The following is a 17,429-nucleotide window of genomic DNA, read 5'->3' on the forward strand; positions in this document are numbered from 1 at the left end:
TCCTCCTCCTGAGGCAGGGGCAGGGGCAGGGGCAGGGGCAGGGGAAGGGGAAGGGGAAGGGGAAGGGGCAGCTTGTATGCATCCTCCTCCTCCTCATCTTCTTTATAATTCTCCATTGCACAACAGCTGAGGAGCAGGCATGGGCTGAAGAAGAAGAGGAGGAGGAGGATGATCTGCAAGTGCTCCTCCTCCGATTCAGCCCATCTCTGGAAGGCGGCGGAGGAGGAGGAGGTTCTGCGGAGTGGCCGCCGCGGTCGTGGTCTCTGGGGTCGCCGTGCTGGTCGTGGGAGGGCGTCAGGTGCTCGGCATCATCGGGCCGCGTGACGTCGCTGTCGCTGCCTTCCCTCAACCTGAGGGGGCCCATCCCCTCCTCCTCCCTCTCCTCCCTCTCAGCCCTCTCCTCCCTCAACCTCTCCCTCAACCTTCTCCACGGGCCCATCCCTGCCTCCCTCTCCTCCCTCTCCTCCCTCCGCATCCTCTCCCTCAGCAGTAACCATCTCTCTGGCCCCATCCCCCCCCAACTCTCCCTCCTCTCTTCCCTCCAACTCCTTGACCTCTCTGTCAACTCCTTGTCCGGCTCCATCCCCTCCCAACTCTCCCTCCTCCCCAACCTCACCCTCCTCAACCTCTTCTCTAACACTCTCTCCGGCTCCATCCCCTCCGCTTTCGGCCGCTACTCCGCCTCTCTCCACCAGTTGGCACTCTTCAGCAACAACCTCTCCGGCCCCATCCCGCCATCCTTGGGCAATCTCAAGAATCTGCGCCTGCTCCGCCTCGGCAACAACAGCTTAGTCGGATCCATCCCCCCTGAGTTAGCCGGATGCCAGAGCTTGCAGACCTTGGGTCTCGCACAGAACAAACTTGTAGGGAGCATCCCTAGTGCCCTCGCCAAATTAAGAAGCCTAACCAGCCTGGTATTGTTCAAGAATCAACTGACAGGCACAATTCCTTCAGAGCTTGGATCGTTGAGCAACCTCAGCAGCCTGGCTTTATACGATAACCAGTTGTCAGGGAGCATACCAGCAGGCCTCGGCAATTTGCACAAGCTGCAGCTCCTCTATCTGTATCGGAACAATCTCCAGGGCAGCATCCCATGGCAACTGGGGAATTGCACATCCATGGTAGAGCTGGATCTCTCCATGAACAATCTCTCAGGAAGCATCCCGGCATCCCTGGGGCAACTCCACCAGATGAAGCTTCTGCACCTCTTTCAGAACAACCTCAGTGGGCCCGTCCCACCACAGCTGGGGAGCCTCCTCCACTTGCAGACCATGGATCTGTCCATCAACCGAATCTCAGGAAAAATTCCTGCGCAATTGCAAGCCCTCGAGATGCTCTCCAATCTCACGCTCGCAGACAACAACTTGAATGGAACCATCCCTCCCATGCTTGGTTATTACAGTGGCCTCACATTGCTTGACCTTTCCGGGAACAAGCTCACTGGAGGCATTCCTGAGAAGGTTTGCAGGAATGGCCAGTTGCTTCGACTCAGCCTAGGGTCCAATCAGATAACCGGCCTCATTCCGCAAGGAGTGAGAAATTGTTCGACATTGACGACATTGGATCTGCATCAGAATCTCCTCTCAGGGACCATTCCTCGTGACCTGGATCTTCTACCGGGCTTGACATACCTGGACCTCTCTGGCAATGGATTTGAGGGGCCCATCCCTTCCGAGTTAGGGAAGCTTAGCGGTACCCTCATGTATCTCCTCCTCTCAGGGAATCGGTTGACAGGGAGCCTGCCAGATGAACTATGGGCGCTGACTAGGCTAGGATCTCTCCATGTCTCCGGAAATCAGCTCAGTGGAAGCATCCCGGCGGCACTCGGCAACTGTACGAGGCTGCAGAGGCTTGATCTAAGCAACAATTCTTTCTCTGGAACCATCCCGAAAGAGCTCTCCAAGCTAACAAAGCTTGCTAGCCTTGATCTTTCCAATAATGCTTTGGTAGGTCCGATCCCTGCAGAGTTAGGGAGCTTGGGTTATCTGATAGAGCTCCAATTAGGTGGAAATGGTCTGAGTGGAGAGATCCCCGGTGAGCTAGGGAACCTTTTTAGCCTCAGTATAGCCCTGGACCTGGGACGTAACAACCTGAGCGGCCAGATCCCTGAGCAATTGGGCCTGTTGCGCCTCCTCAACAACCTCTACTTGGACCACAATCAGCTCTCTGGCCAAATACCCTCCTCTTTCCAGAACTCTATAAGCAGCCTCCTTGTCTTCAATGTCGCCTTCAATCTCCTGACAGGCCCCATCCCCTCCACTTTCAGCCACATGAGTGCAGACAACTTCCTCAACAACTTGGACCTCTGCGGATCTCCCCTCCCCATTGCTTGCGTTTCATCCAATAATACCTCTTCCCCTAACCCTGCATCATCATCTACACAGAACTCTCCTTTCGGCTCCCTCTCTGTAAAGACGGTGATTATCATAGTCACGGTCATATTATTCGGTGTCTCCCTCTTATCCATACTTGCTTTTGCTTTCTGCTTGTGTGTCCGGCAAAGGGCTTCCCTCAGCAGTTTCAATGGCGAGGATGATGAACTCCAACTAGAGCATGTGGACAAGGCAATGGAGAGGCTCTATTTCCATATAACTGCACCAGATCTCACATTCCAGGATGTGGTCGACGCGACCCATGGGTTCTCGCCCAGCTGTGAGATAGGAAGAGGGGCTGCAGGCACGGTTTACAAAGCCCAGCTTAGCACGGGAAAAGTTATCGCAGTAAAGAGGATTCCAGCAAGGCAGGACGAGGGCCCGTCCCCTGCAGCTGCAGCCATGGATGGAAGCTTTGATGCCGAGATCAAGACCCTGGGGAAAGTGAGGCATAGTAATATTGTGAAGCTCTATGGGTTCTGTTATCATGAGAAGGCCAATTTACTGCTCTATGAGTTCATGCAGAATGGGAGCTTGGGGGAGCATCTGCATGGCACTCCGTCGCGTGCTCTCATCTCAGATCGTGCAGCTCCGGTTTCTTCTTCCTCTTCTGGATCCTCTGTAGTTTCTGGTGCACCAGCTACATTGGCCACTGACACTAATAATGTCCAATGTAACTTGGATTGGGACGCAAGGTACCAGATTGCTTTAGGGGCAGCCCAGGGGCTGGCTTATCTACATCATGATTGCAAGCCTGCCATAGTTCACAGAGATATCAAATGCAATAACATCTTGTTAGATGAGAACATGAAGGCACATGTAGGTGACTTCGGCCTTGCCAAGCTTATCGATGCCCCCTACTCAGTATCAGCCTCTGCCATTGCTGGCTCGTATGGTTACATAGCTCCTGGTAAGCTCTTCACCTTTCATGCTTTTCTTTTCCTTACTTCTGTGGTTACGTAGCTCCTGGTAAGCTCTTCACCTTCAATGCTTTTCTTTTCCTCACTTCTGTGAAGGTTTCTGCTGCTAGTTGCAGTAGTATGGTTAAAATTATGGCATTACACACACAGAATCATGATCATATGTTTGACATTTCTCATTCTTTGTTTCTTCATCGCAGAGTATGCTTTCACTATGAAAATCACCAGCAAATGCGATGTTTATAGCTTTGGAGTTGTTCTTTTAGAGCTACTGACAGGAAGACTGCCAGTACAATCTGTGGAACTCGGAGGTGATCTTGTATCTTGGGTTAAAAACTCCATATCCTCAGAGAATGAGCTCAAGCATATTTTTGATTCAAGACTACAAATGAACAACATTGTTCTTGCAGAGATGGTGAATGTTTTGAAGATTGCACTCTTGTGCACAAATATGCTACCTCTTGAAAGACCTTCAATGCATGATGTTGTAGGCATGCTAGAAGGGGTTAAGAACTCGTTAAACCCAAGAAGAACACTTGAGAATCGGTTGAGCAGATTAGAATTGGAAATAGCTCACTCACAAATTTTCAAAACTTAATTATTTTTTCTGTAAAATGTAAAACATACCGCTGATTGAATCAACAAGTCCTAACATTCTTCATGAGGCCTGGTCTCTTTCATGGCTGTTCTTTACTTCACAACTTTCAATTGCAATTTTAGCCATTAATGGCTCCTACAAATTCAAACCAAATGATGTCTTACCACCTACTCAACAGATCAGTAACACAAGATACGCGCGTAAGAAAAATACAAAAACCTAAATACCATGATTGGTAGTGATTGTCCTCTCATGGATTGCACCGAAATCCATGGTATCATGTCTCCAAAAACCAAGAATTACCTTATGAGTTTGTATGCTTAATTGTCAATTTGATGACATATTTATTATTACTTCACAAATTTGCATCAACGAACTACTCCATTATCCATATAAACAACACAAGTTTGGCTGATTGGAGATACATTATCGTTGATTGATATACCAATCCTCTCCATTATCTTTCCTTTCTTTCCGTAAACAAAATTGATGTACTAACATGCAAAACTACTTAATTTTAAGGTCCATCGAAAGAGCAAAGGGATTGCAACAGCTGGCACGTGTCCCTCTATGGTTCTCTGTGTTTGCCACATATCTACATTTAATGTTCCCTTTCCATAATCTTCTTGGCCTTTTCCACATACCAAGCGAGAAAAATCCTTATACGCAATTTCGAGGAAAATGAAAACCCATATAGAATTGTTTTACTAAAAGTTGAAGTTCCAGCACTATTCTTTAAGTCCTCTTCCTTGTAGCAGTAGAAGTATGTGGTAGTAAGTTAAGTAGTTGTACATGCTGAGCCTCTCATGCACCTGTTGTACTCTTATCTTGTTGTAATATTTTTTAATCAGCATTTTCAAATATTAATAGGCATTTCCAAGACAATTATTCAACTCTCGGCTGCATTGTTCTTTATGCATTGCCATTCATTCTACATAGTTTCTTTTAATCTCATTAACATGGACCAATAGAAGAATATATCAAACATTGAAGGTACATCGATCATGTTAGGGTGTTCAACGATCTATCCAACATAACACATTCAAGCACAAAATTAGTGTCTGGCAAATTACTGCCTTAATAAGATACATACATGAGTTTTTTTTGCCTACAAAATTCCTTGTGATGTACTGACAGCAGTATATTATCGCCAAGAATAACATCACAATATCATGGAGCCCCTTGCAGCTCCATATAATCTTGGTCAGTCACCCGTGGGCTGTCTTCCTTCCTCCTAAACTCATCACAAGTTCAGCAATGATTATTGCAACACAGTGAAATTCATTGCATCTCCCAACAAATTGACTTCATGTTTTGAGGCCATCAAATATACAATTACTTACAGACGCAGAACGAAGCCCTTGCTTCTTCAAGTATTTCTTTTCCCATGCATCCACAATCACACATGCACAGGCATCTCCCCATATATTCACCGAGGTGCGAAACATGCCAATTAGCCAATCCACAGCATACAAGACAGAAAGTTCACTAGTGTACTCACTCAAGGATACTGCCTGCATCACTTGCATTTTACCAAGACTCAAAAAATACATTTACTGATTATTTATGTAAGATCACTTTATAACTGACCTGAAGCACCGTCACAAGTGACACTAGAGCAGAATTCGGAATGGATGCGGATCCTATTGCTGCCAATGTTGCACTTATTGCAACAACAATTATGTTCCCAACTGATAGACTCAAGCCATTTGCCTGGAAGAAAAAAATCCATTCAATGTATCTTATCACTGTAACCAATGTTCAAAAACTTATTTTTACCAAAAGGGAAATAAATGAAAAGAATTAGAGAATATGGTTCTATGGAGGATCAACTGAATATACTTCTATGGAGTTTTATTTCCTATTTAATCTTGGCATTGGAGCTACATGGTTCATCCCAAATTATGCTCAATGGAGGACTTGTGCAGACAATTACTTTACCTAGACCAGCGACCCAACTGCTGCTCTTAAACACTTCATGCAATGTTATAACGTTTACCCTAAAGGGTACATACAATCTTATCTTTCTCTTTTTTCTCAGAAAACCATGGATTATATTTACTGTGTTATAATGTCGTGAGTGAAAACATCAATTATATATTAAGAAAGCACTGCCACAGGACTACAGAAAAATAACTCAGTGTTGTGTATACTAACAAGAGCGGTAGGATTACGCATAAACGATCATTGCATGATCAACCATGACGTTAATAGAGAAAACAGTTTTCGTTTATATATAGTGATTAATGAAACTAGTAATAGTTAAAATTAATAATGATTGGTTATTATGAATTTTGCTCGCATTCAACACTCCCCTTATCTTGTGGATACATTAATGAATTTTATTTTTTACAAGTAATGTGATCTGAACATGAAACAGGTTTCATAAGAAAGTCTGTCCACATATTAACAGATGTAGGTAAAGTTTAAATCAATCTTCTTTGCTTCATTAACATTACAATCAGCATTCTATTGAAATCAACATTAAGTTGTAACTCATCTTCGGACTATTGGCAAGTATGATTGCACAAAAGATGGTTACTATTCGAACCTTGAATAGTTGTCTGATCGAATATCAACTCGATCCATACAGAGTGGTTGATGCAAGAGTTATATAGCTAAACATTTTTCTTCCATTGATGACAAAACCACCATGGTTTGCTTTTTTTTACCTCTAAACTACTGCAACTCCGGCAAGTATAAAGATATAGCCACCAAATGACTTGCCATTGTCTACACTATGCCCCTCCCAAAAGAAAAAAACAAAGTCAATCCAACCAAGTAGTTGACTTGTGCATTAATGTTCGTGTTGATTTTATAGGTACTTGGTTGGATTGAACCGTGCTTTAACCTTTCAAGTCAAGTACTCTGCTGGATTTTAAAAACGCTTTCTGCCTGATGCTTAAGATCATCAAGTTGGTCTTGCTGCACAGGATATGATCTCACGTTGCATCACATAGACATGCACCAAACTTTTTGTAATGAAGAGCTAGATACAAAAACACCAGAACTTTTTGAAGATCCACCACATCTGAAGTTTGTATGTTATGTTTGAAAATCAATATATGATCTCAGGCAATGGCCACGTGTATGATATAAAAAATGTCAATCTTTATTTAATGCTTAAATGAATGAGCCACATTTCTCTTAAAAAAACAGATAGACACTTGTTATCGTTGACATTTATGCAATGATTTTTAGTTATTTTCAGGCTCTAAAATCCTATTTAAACCTTAGGTGAAAAGAATTGGCATCTACTCTCCCTATAATTAATTCAGGGCCTATCGACCATGATCCATTTCCTTTGCATTCATGTAATTTGAAATAGATCCAGTCACACTATCATTCTTTCATAATCCAAATATGTTGTCACAATTCTTCAAAGATGTGATATGCACCATAGCAGGCCTATCAACATCCATGTCTTTCGTCCTTGTAGATTCTCCATTGTTAATTCTCTTGAAGGAGATAGAGGAAAACGCAATTCAAAAGTAAGTTGCATATGATTAGATATTTGTTTTACCGTTGCGTTTCTTCCTCATTTTATGGCTCTTCCGAGCCCAAAGCATTGGATTGATAATAAAAGGTTACAATGATATTGGAAAAACACACAATGTGTGGCAGTGGATTCCTCAGCATTATTTGTACAAGGATGGATCAACACTTCAAGTCAACTACTTGGTTGGATATGCTTGAATAGGAGAGACTTAAAGTGGCTATGTCTGCACACATCCTGGTGTCGCAATTGCTTGGAGGTCAAAAAAGCAATCCAAAGTTGCTTTCTCATCAATAGAAGCAAAATATTTACTTGTATCTCTTGCAGCAAAAGAAGCTGCACGCTACATTGGTCAACTCCATACTTGACGAGATCAATCTATCCGAGGTTCCAAAAATAACCCTCTTCTACGATGATCAACCTTGTATCAAACTTGCCAATATATGAGTGACAACATACATCATGCTGCTATTGAAGCCAAGAAACATCATGGTTGCACATACCATGATTTTGCAAAATTGCTGCATAGCGTAATACTAAGAGAGCTATAAAAGCTACCAGCATACCAGCATAAACCCGTAAGTAATGGGCATTGATTGGGTTCTCTTAGATAAGTGTCATATGGTGTGTACAAAGTTAAATATCACATTTTTCTCTTGTTTTGGGGGATCATAAGCATAAACCCTAAACCCGTAAGTTTGTTCTAGGTGAATAATGATTCAGCAATTTTTAGCATTAAAAAATTTCATGTGTGAAGTAAGCACCTGGCATATGAATATGACAGCTACAGCCTCATATAGAGCTGCTCCATCTCGGTTTATATTTGTTCCTAGAGGAATCAGGAATTGCACAATGCTTCTCTCACATCCATATTCCTCTCCACATTCCATAGTCACAGGCATGGTTGCAGCACTTGAGGAGGTACTGAAACCCATTATAAGAGCTGGAAGAAACGACCTACAGCAGACAAGAATACTTCAATCAGATTTGCACAAAACTCATTCTATAATAGGTCAGGCAACAGCATGCATTTTTAACAGAAATAATAGTCTCAATTATGAAGGATAATCACCAGCATTATTTGCTAATGCAATATAAACTTTGGAAATGCTATCTACTCACTGTAATGCTAAAACTTTTAGATCAGTGACCACTAAGGGATGTAGTTTCCTGAAGTGCAAAGTACACTAGATCTTCCTCATTCCAGATCATATAAAATTTTGAGAATCAAAGCTCAACTCGTGTGAACATGTGATTATGAAGAAAAGCACAATGTGTGAAAAAGTGCATGAGCACAATTTATTATAATCTGTGTAGTTGTCAAGTGTAAATGTGGTCAATGAATATCACATATTCTTATGATAGAATCGTACTTGAGTGGATATCTTGATTAGATTCCACTAACTGCATTTAATGTGACAGTCCCTTGAGGACTTGTATATAAAACCCCCTTGGCCCATTGTGTTTTGTTAATGATCTTTGTTGATTAATATAGTTTTCTCTTCAGTGCATAAGCTGTCAACCCCCTATAGTGTATTTTATTATTTCTGGTTATTTTCTCTGATTCCTCCTCTCGCTCACACATCCACTCTCACACACGCACTACGCACCCACATATTCAACTCTACAAGAGTTAGATTCTTCACATGGTATCAGAGTGTTGTTGCGGTATTCCGCGTGTACGAGTCGGATCGGGACGGGACCACCGGGGTCTCAAACCAAGGACCCGGTGAAGAGAGAAACGGGGGTGAGCATATAGGAACTATCCGGCCGGTTGCCGGATTCCGGATAGAAGAGCGCACAGCACACAGGCACGTAACCGATCTAGGGCCTGTCCTCAGATTTGGCTCGATGAGCACACAGACTCGCCGGATCAGAGAGAGACCCACACACACATGACGATGCTGGGAGGTAGTGATACCTCCCGGTGACAGTGAACGAGGCCCGTATCGGGAAACAACACGCCACAAGAGCAGAAGACACAGAAGAGGACCAGGAGACAGCAAAACAACGATGATTAACAGAGCAGAATAAAGAGAGAGAATACAACCGGACTCGGCCGGTGACAGAGCTTCGAACTTTGCACACACACACACGCACACACACACTGAACGATGAGCCTCTGGTCGGGAGCACACGGGCTTCCTACGCGAGGAAAGGGCTCACCTTCCTTCTGAATCAGTACAGAGCAAAACAGGGAGAACGACAGAGCTCGGGATCTCAAACCTACAACACTTCTCCCTCCAAAACGATGGAACCCGATTTAGATCCATTCCTCCCCTTTTATAGCACAAGGGGAGGACGGTTACATCCGCATTGATGACAACCATTCCTGCCAGCAATCCCTCCCACGATTTACTCCCGTCATATCCTATTATTCCCTTCTTTTTGTGGGATCCATAAAGGACCGAATAAACTATCTTTGTCTAGTACAGTCTTGTACTTTGTGTCGACTCGGGCAGTCCGACCCGACCCAACCGACCTTTCGAACTCTACGATGACCTCGTACATCTCGATTGAATAAACCGGAATCGTCTGGTTTTCGCTCAGGCCTTCTTCAATCTCCCCGAGAGTGTCGTCGAATGAGAACCACCTCCACAACGCCACTGATCTCGTTGTCGGGGCCCAAGGCCCAAGGCTCCGCGTGCCTTCAAACGCCTTTCGACTTGGCCGACAATACCAACTATTGTACCTCCTCCATTTTCGGAGAGCCAAAACTTCCTACCTAATGTACAAGTGTGAGGATTCTTCCAGTTGTCCGGACTATCGCGGCCCCACGCCTTGATAGCCCTCTCTAAAAATCCTCTCGGCACTTGGTGCTGAGGGAGTCCCGATTCCTCTCATGGTTCGGCCAAACCGTCAGAAATTGGACGAAGTGACGACCATCCTAGCTCTTCACTCGCGCATAAGTTGACCCGTTGTCCAGCACCTTCATCTCCATGCGAGCAGCTGTAATGTAAGGTTCATCGAGAATGACCGGTTGGGAAGACGACTCCTGAACAAAGAAATGTTGGTCGATCTCGACGTCACCAACCTTCACTCGGACGTTTGGACATGCCCCGTGAAGCTCCTTTGTGGCGCGGGTCGCTGCGCGTATCTTCCAATCGTGCTTTGTGTTGATCGGCCACTTACGCTTCTTGTGGAAGTCCATGGACATCAAGTTGATCTTAGATCCATGGTTGATCAATGCTACTACTGGCTCCTTTACGTCACCGATCCGGACCAGTGTCCCCGTCGTAGCCCTCGCCCAATGCGGCCTCATGTAGTGGTTGTCGGCAAATTCATCCTCCACTGCCACCTCATCGATATGGGCCGCCTTTACCTCGACTGGCTTCTCCGGTTCCAGCTCCGTCGAGAGCCACTTCCTCTTCACGAGGTCAATGATCGAGTTGTGGAACTCCTTGGCGATGCCAACACTTCCCTCGGCGAAAGTTCCACCTGGCTGTCGAGGACCCGGTCCTCTAAGACCTTCCGCAGGTCTGTTGTCTTTTCAATCTCCAAGCTCAGCAGGAAGCTCGAGAACTTCACCTTCTCTTTCTCCTGTTGGTCAACTGACCCAACATCAGTCTTCCTTGGGCCGCTCCGGGTGTCGTACCAGTTTGAAGGACCGGCCCCTCCAACCTTCCCGACACACTTATCTTCAACCAGAACCTCGTAGTTCTTGCAAAGCCGCTTCCACAAAGCCGGTTTGCTCCTTCACCAGATCATTCCATCCGGTGACCTCCTTCTGTAGCTTCTTCCTGGAGAAGAATTCAAGCACCACCGGCCAAAATCCGGTCTCGGTTCAAGAGCCGGCACCCTTCTCTCCCCCTATTCAGAATGGTCTTCGCATGCCTTTTCATTCCGCCCCGGCCGGTGTTTATTTCCAGGGGCCTCCACGTCTCGCTTGCGTGTACCCGGCTGTTCCAAAGGTACACCACGTTATTCTTAAGCGCCTCAGCAAAGTCGACGCAGTCCCTCCGGATATGGCCGACGCCGTTGCACCACATGTACCTTAGGTCATTCGACGGGCGTAGATCACGCGACTGACCCCCGCCATCTCTTCAAGCTTGTGCGATCTACAGATCGCGTACCATCTTCGTCAACTCCTCAAAAGCTGCACCACCGGATGGTCCCTCGACCATGTTCAGGACCGGGCCTGACTTGAGCTGCATTCTTGTCTCTTCCGACCGAGTCGGAATCTCCTCCGACCTCTTCCCGGCAGTCGGGGCCAACTGTCGACGACCCTGCGTCGTTCCATTTGCGCCGTCTATCCAAACGGCTACAAACCCTTTTGACCACGGCCCAATCAGCCATGAGCCCTTCATTTGTCTCCAAGAGGAGACCAACCTTCTCTCGATCAAGTAGATCGACCGACTTGAAAAATAATAGGTCCTTGCTCGTATCAAGCACGGTCCAGTCTAACACCGAGAGTCAAACAAATCGTTTTTCAAACTCCTGGAGGAGCACCGATGTATTCCTCGCTTTTCTGGGGCTCTCGACCCACTCCATTAACTCCCTGTTCGACAACCGGAGCAAGTCGTCGAAGCCGAACCTCTCGACGAGCCGTCCCTCGAACTCCGACCAGTTCTGAGAGTCGGCTTGAACCTCGAGCACTTCCGTGTGGATGCTCGGCATTACGACCCATGTGAATCCGGACAGCCGTCCGTCCTCTGGGATGTCCATCATTTCGGCCCTGTAGACCTCCAAGTAGCTTGTCACATCATTTCCATTAAATCGGCCTATCGTGTCGACTATCGTATCTATGACCCTGTCGAAGCCACCCACGCCCTCCCGAGCATTTACTAGGCGGTCAATGGCCACCGCCATTGCTTCCGCAAGTTCACTTCCCCTCATCTTGAACTCCTTTGTCACCCCTTTCACGTCAGGTTCACCAAAGATGTCGCAATATTCCACGTGTACGAGTCAAATCGGGGCACGACGACCGGGGTCTCTAACCAAGGAGCCGATGAAGAGAGAAAAGAGGGCGAGCATATAGGAACTATCTGGTATGGTTGCCGGATTTAGGATAGAAGAGCGCACGGCACACGGTCACGTAACTAATCCAAGGCATTTCGCCGGATTCGGCTCGATGAGCACACAAACTCAATGGATTACACACACACACACACACACGAAGATGCTGGGAGGAAGTGATACCTCCCGGTGACAGCAGTCGAGGCCCATATCGGGAAACAACACGCGACAAGCGCAGAAGACACAGAAGAGGACTAGGAGACAACAAAACAATGATGATTAACAGAGCAGAATAAAGAGAGAGAATACAACCAGACTCGGCCGGTGATAGAGCTTCAAGCTCTGCACACACACACACACACACACACACACACACACACAGAACGATGAGCCTCTGGTCAGGAGTGCATGGGCTTCCTACGCGAGTAGAGGCCTCACCTTCCTTCCGAATCAGTACAAAGCGAAACAGGGAGAACGATAGAGCTCGGGATCTCAAACCTAGAACACTTCTCCCTCCAAAATGATGGATCCCGATTTAGATCCGTTCCTCCCCTTTTATAGCACAAGGCGAGGACAGTTACATCCGCATCGATGACAACAGTTCCTGTCAACAATCCCTCCCACGATTTACTCTCCTCATATCCTATTATTCCCCTCTTTTTGTGGGATCCTTACAAAACCGAATAAACTATCTTTGTCTAGTACTTATTAGACCTTGGTATTTACATATATGTTTTATGTACATAAACCCTAGTTCGCGTGCATCATTGCGCACTCCCGTTCACACGCATCCAGCTCTCCTTTCTCCAATGGCTGGAAATCTTCACGACAACGTGAGAGTTAGAGATCCCTCACCGAGCTCTACCATTGAAATTGTGTCAGCAATTAGAGATGCTGCTTCAAATCGGCTATCATCGATGTAGTGTTACTGCACAACAAGAGGTTCACATCAAGAGCATAGGAATCAAGCTAAATCAGAAAGATGAATGCACAGATGGGTAGCGCACTTCCAATAGAGAAGTTGAACAGGCACATATACCTTTGAATAGCAGTCGGTGCAGCTCACCTTTGAAGTGAGATCCAAAAGTTCTAAACTTATGTTTTATATGTCCCATTTAGGGTTGGCCAAGTTCACACTAAACTCGGCCCGAAGTTAAAGAATAAGTGATAAGTGACTTTTGGCCTTTATAATTATGCCTATACACATGTATACAATATAAGGGGGTCATTTAAGGCCTTTACCGCAACAACCTCCCACTTAAAGGTATAAACGATGCCATTAAGCCAAGTAACTTCCACCATTTATATACATATATGTATGATGTTGTGCTTTGGGTAAGCACTTGGTGAGTACATTTGCAGGGTTCTGTGATGTGTGGACCTTTATCAATGTGATAAGGCCATTTTCAAGTACTTCTCGAATGAAGTGATATCGCACATCAATATGTTTTGAGCATGCATGAAACAGAGCATTTTTTGCCAAACAAATGGTACTCTGGCTACCACAACCAAACATAGGTGCCTTTCTGGCAAACCAAACTCATTGCAAAGACATGCTAACCATATTGCTTCCTTCGAAGCCTCAGTGGCTGAAATATATTCAGCCTCGGTAGTGGACAAAGCAACAACCTTTAGCAACCTATTGCACCATTATATAGCACCACCTGCAAGTGTAAATACATAGCTACTTGTGGATTTCCGTGTATCCACATCACCTACCATGTCAGAGTCACAAAAACCCTTCAGTTCTTATGGGTCCTTTCCATAGCAAAGGCATCTCTCAAAGAGAATTCTATGACAATGCATGTCCATTTGACCCACAAAAAGCAAGCTCTTCTTGATCCCTGGTACATAACGCACAATATGCAAAACCAGCTCATTAGTGCCATTTGTAGAAAAATGCATTGTGCCAATACCCTGAATGGAACATGCATGATTGGTTCCAAGGTATACATGACCATGGCTGCCTATAATAAAAGTAGAAAAACACTCCTTTATAGGAGTCACATGAAATGAAGCACCAGAGTCAGCTATCCATGTTTGGGCCAACGCATCATTCACAGTCAGCAAAGCATCAATAAGATCATTCTTAGTGATGCACATGCCCCATGAATGAACATTTAGAGAGGCCTCATATGTATAAGTATCAACAACTGAAAACGTAGCACATAAAATGTCCTCAACAACTGACAACTCCTCTATGACTACATTAGAGGCCAAGTTCGGAATGACCAAGTGTAAGTCCATCTTGACACCCCTTGATCCAAATATGAAGTTAAGTGTAGATTCTGGCAATTTCTGCAAGCTGATGCAATATTTGCCAAATAATTAGGAGTCTTATCTACTTAACTATCACAAATCAAGTAAATAGAAGCAATGGAAAAACCATGGTCCAGCAATTCGAGCAACTGCAACCGAGTCTTCAAGTACACCAAGACAACCAAGCTTAAGAGGACACACAATTGACCTTGAGGGGACATGTTGAGAATCAAGCTTCCACTCTACACATGCACTACGGTTCCACATACTCAACTCTAAGAGAGTTAGATTCTTTTCAGAAATCATACCAATGTTTTAACCAATTTTATAGATTAGGGTAGAGCACATGTAAGTTTGTAAGTACAGTTATTTGATGTTTTAAATCTGTTTCTAATCAGCCTTATCCTTACGTTGCCACATTCATTAGTGAAATGGACATAGAGAATTAGACTTCCTATTTTTTGCAACACTCTGAGATAGATAAATTTTAACAGACCTGAAAATCTGAATGGGATTTTGTCGTGAAAGGAGGAACACTGTAAGGGGAAGGATGATGGTAGAATGAATGAGGAAGCCAGTGAGAACTGTTATAATGTACAAACCCAAGGACCTAAACAGAAGGCCAATACTGCATGCGTTCAAAATTGTCTTAGCAATCAAAGATGCGACACCTACTGGAGTAAATAGAATCACTGCAAACACCTGGCCATTACAGAGATATCCAAAGCTTCAAAAAAACTTACAAGGAACAAGAATTTACACATAGATAGGATCACCGAGCAGATACCACTCACAATTTTCATTATGGCCTCATTGAAGACATCAATCAGCTGAACTGCAGGCTCTGCTTTATCACCTGCATACTTCTCATCGTAAATTTTCAACCTTGAAATTAAATCATCATGATGTTACTATACCTATATTTCATGGCTTAAAACTCCCTTTTCACTGCTCTTACATGGTACATAAAATGTAAACTGTGGTCATTTCAACAAAGAACTGGAAAGCACAACACAGAATGGAAATCAAGTCTGTTAGACAGAAGATGCAACTACAAGCACATGAATAGCAAGTGATTTTATTTACCAAGGGTGTTTAGTGTAAAAGCAAAGATGATAGAGAACGTAATGACTCCCAGAAAGTTGGAGGATGATGCAGCAGAAATGATGTTGGTTGGAATGACAGCTCTCCCAACATTCAGTAGTGATTCCACAGTCGAGCTATCAGCAGTACTTGATGAGGTAGACCTGCTATACTAGAGTTGACAATGAGTAACTGTGCCAACTTTTCAGTATATTCAAAAGAAAATCCTTTTAGCATGACTATGAAGTCTTTTTTTCCAAAGCTCATGACTCTTTTCTGGAGAAGTTCACAAATTAGAGCTTCCATGTCCTATTGGCCATGAGAACACATGCAATGATGGATCATTCATAGCTGACGATAGCATGCCTACTGATAAATATGAACATGGCATGCAAGAAAGCTAGAGTTATACGTCGTGTTTCCACTGGTGCAGCTGGATATCCCGCTCGTGTCAAAAGGTGCTCCTCTGCCAGGTCTTATAGAGTACACAAGAACTATACCCAAGCCAACTGCGAGGAGCATCGAAAATAAATAGTACAGAAGTGACCATTTTGTTATCCGTCCAGTCCTTTATCCACGAAAGAAGCAAAAAACAGTATAAGATCTCAGGCTAAAGAGTTGCTAGACAATTTCCCTTGGAAACATTGTTCTTACCCATCAGTACTGCTTCTTAGGCGGAAAACCCCACTCATCAAAGCCATAACTATCAATGGCAAAACAAGTTCTTGCAATGCCCGAATCATAAGTTCTCCAGGATAACCTGCCATCGAGCTTGCATCATGGAATTCTCACAGCCACACTGGTGTAATATTAAGGAATCTAGATTACAAATAAACCAAATAGTGTACAGATACCTATGAGTTCTATAGTCAGGTCTGAACAACTTGAATTATACAGAGCACTGCCTAGCCCAATTCCAGCAGCAACCCCTAGTAAAGTCCACCATAGCAGAAAATCTTTCTTGAACAACCTTCTCTGGATCGCTCCAAGCATTTTGGCCTCAATTATTATGATGGCAAATAAGTATCCTCTGTTATATTGCAACAATCGGAGCAACTGAAGTTATTAGGTGCAAAATCCAGGGCCTGCGGATGAAAAACGCGTCTTTTCTAATCTCTTTATCTTCTTCTAATCTATCTGAAATGCAAAGAAAGAGAGGGTAAGCAAATACGTAGTACATATTATAACATGTTAGATAAATATAAGTGGCATGTTCGACGACTCTCATACTAAGCACTTGCATTATGAGCTGAAATTAAACAGGAAGAGTGGGTGGGTAGCTACTAGCAAGTGCAATTGTAACGTGGGACAGTAAGATAATCATCATCAGATTCATCCATGCCATGCCATTACACACACACACATTAAACAAATATGTTATGTATGTATGTATGTATGTATATATACCTCCTGTTTTTCTAATAATTCTGTGAGTCAAGGTGGGGGTCGACGTCGCATCAGCAGAGTGAGAAACCAACGTCATCTCTTCTTAATCGCCACGTCCTCGTCCTCATCCTCATCTTCACAAACCTCTTCTCCTTCTCCTTCTCCTTCTCCTTCTCCCCTCTTTCTTCCTCCCCAAACATGCATACATATATATATGTACGATACATACATACATATTTGTTTGAGGTTAACGTTTATTCCCTTTACCTTGCATGCACGTATTGTATGTGTGTACATATAATGTAACATCTCTTTACATTTCTATGTATGTAGTGTTGTAAGTACGTCTAGACGTAAAA

The 17,429-nt window shown here is 44.3% G+C and overlaps 2 protein-coding genes across 4 annotated transcripts in view; one reads left to right on the top strand and one right to left on the bottom strand.

Annotated features, from left to right (window-relative positions):
* Positions 1-4,060, top strand: part of LOC147857144 (uncharacterized) — a 30,592-nt gene extending 26,532 nt beyond the window's left edge. The window contains exons 2-3 of the mRNA XM_087328137.1: positions 18-3,282; positions 3,493-4,060. Coding sequence (XP_087184263.1) covers positions 18-3,282; positions 3,493-3,890 — 3,663 coding nt within the window. The 3' untranslated portion in view covers positions 3,891-4,060. The remainder of the gene's footprint in view (positions 1-17; positions 3,283-3,492) is intronic.
* A 790-nt stretch (positions 4,061-4,850) lies between these two features.
* Positions 4,851-16,940, bottom strand: LOC147857145 (uncharacterized). 3 transcript variants are annotated; one of them, XM_087328441.1, is made up of 11 exons: positions 16,922-16,940; positions 16,539-16,821; positions 16,339-16,444; positions 16,091-16,252; positions 15,688-15,842; positions 15,396-15,457; positions 15,098-15,303; positions 8,151-8,343; positions 5,481-5,603; positions 5,234-5,404; positions 4,851-5,129 (listed from the first exon to the last, which is right to left on the bottom strand). In XM_087328441.1, exons 2-11 carry the CDS (start codon positions 16,675-16,677, stop codon positions 5,061-5,063), a joined length of 1,386 nt encoding a protein of 461 aa, XP_087184567.1. In that variant the 5' UTR covers positions 16,678-16,821; positions 16,922-16,940; the 3' UTR covers positions 4,851-5,060. The 3 variants fall into 3 exon arrangements, with proteins under 3 accessions (XP_087184567.1, XP_087184568.1, XP_087184569.1); XM_087328442.1 differs by having other exon boundaries at positions 4,851-5,124; positions 15,688-15,848; positions 16,097-16,252; positions 16,922-16,939; XM_087328443.1 differs by lacking the exon at positions 16,922-16,940 and having other exon boundaries at positions 15,688-15,848; positions 16,097-16,252; positions 16,339-16,455; positions 16,539-16,679.
* Between the last annotated feature and the right edge of the window lie 489 nt (positions 16,941-17,429).

The sequence above is a fragment of the Azolla caroliniana genome, unplaced genomic scaffold (assembly GCF_043228905.1).
Source record: "Azolla caroliniana isolate FFs.n. ecotype wild unplaced genomic scaffold, voAzoCaro1.0.p SCAF_12, whole genome shotgun sequence".
NCBI classification, from domain to species: domain Eukaryota; kingdom Viridiplantae; phylum Streptophyta; class Polypodiopsida; order Salviniales; family Salviniaceae; genus Azolla; species Azolla caroliniana.

What these genes read in the sequence shown, in the direction of transcription:
- LOC147857145 (XM_087328441.1), bottom strand. Translation starts at nt 16,677, where the DNA reads ATGCTTGGAGCGATCCAGAGAAGGTTGTTCAAGAAAGATTTTCTGCTA. An exon ending in AATCCCATTCAGATTTTCAG is followed by an intron (nt 8,344 to 15,097) that starts GTCTGTTAAAAT and finishes TGTCTGCTGTAG; the next exon opens with GTCGTTTCTTCCAGCTCTTA. An exon ending in AAGGGCTTCGTTCTGCGTCT is followed by an intron (nt 5,130 to 5,233) that starts GTAAGTAATTGT and finishes ACTTGTGATGAG; the next exon opens with TTTAGGAGGAAGGAAGACAG.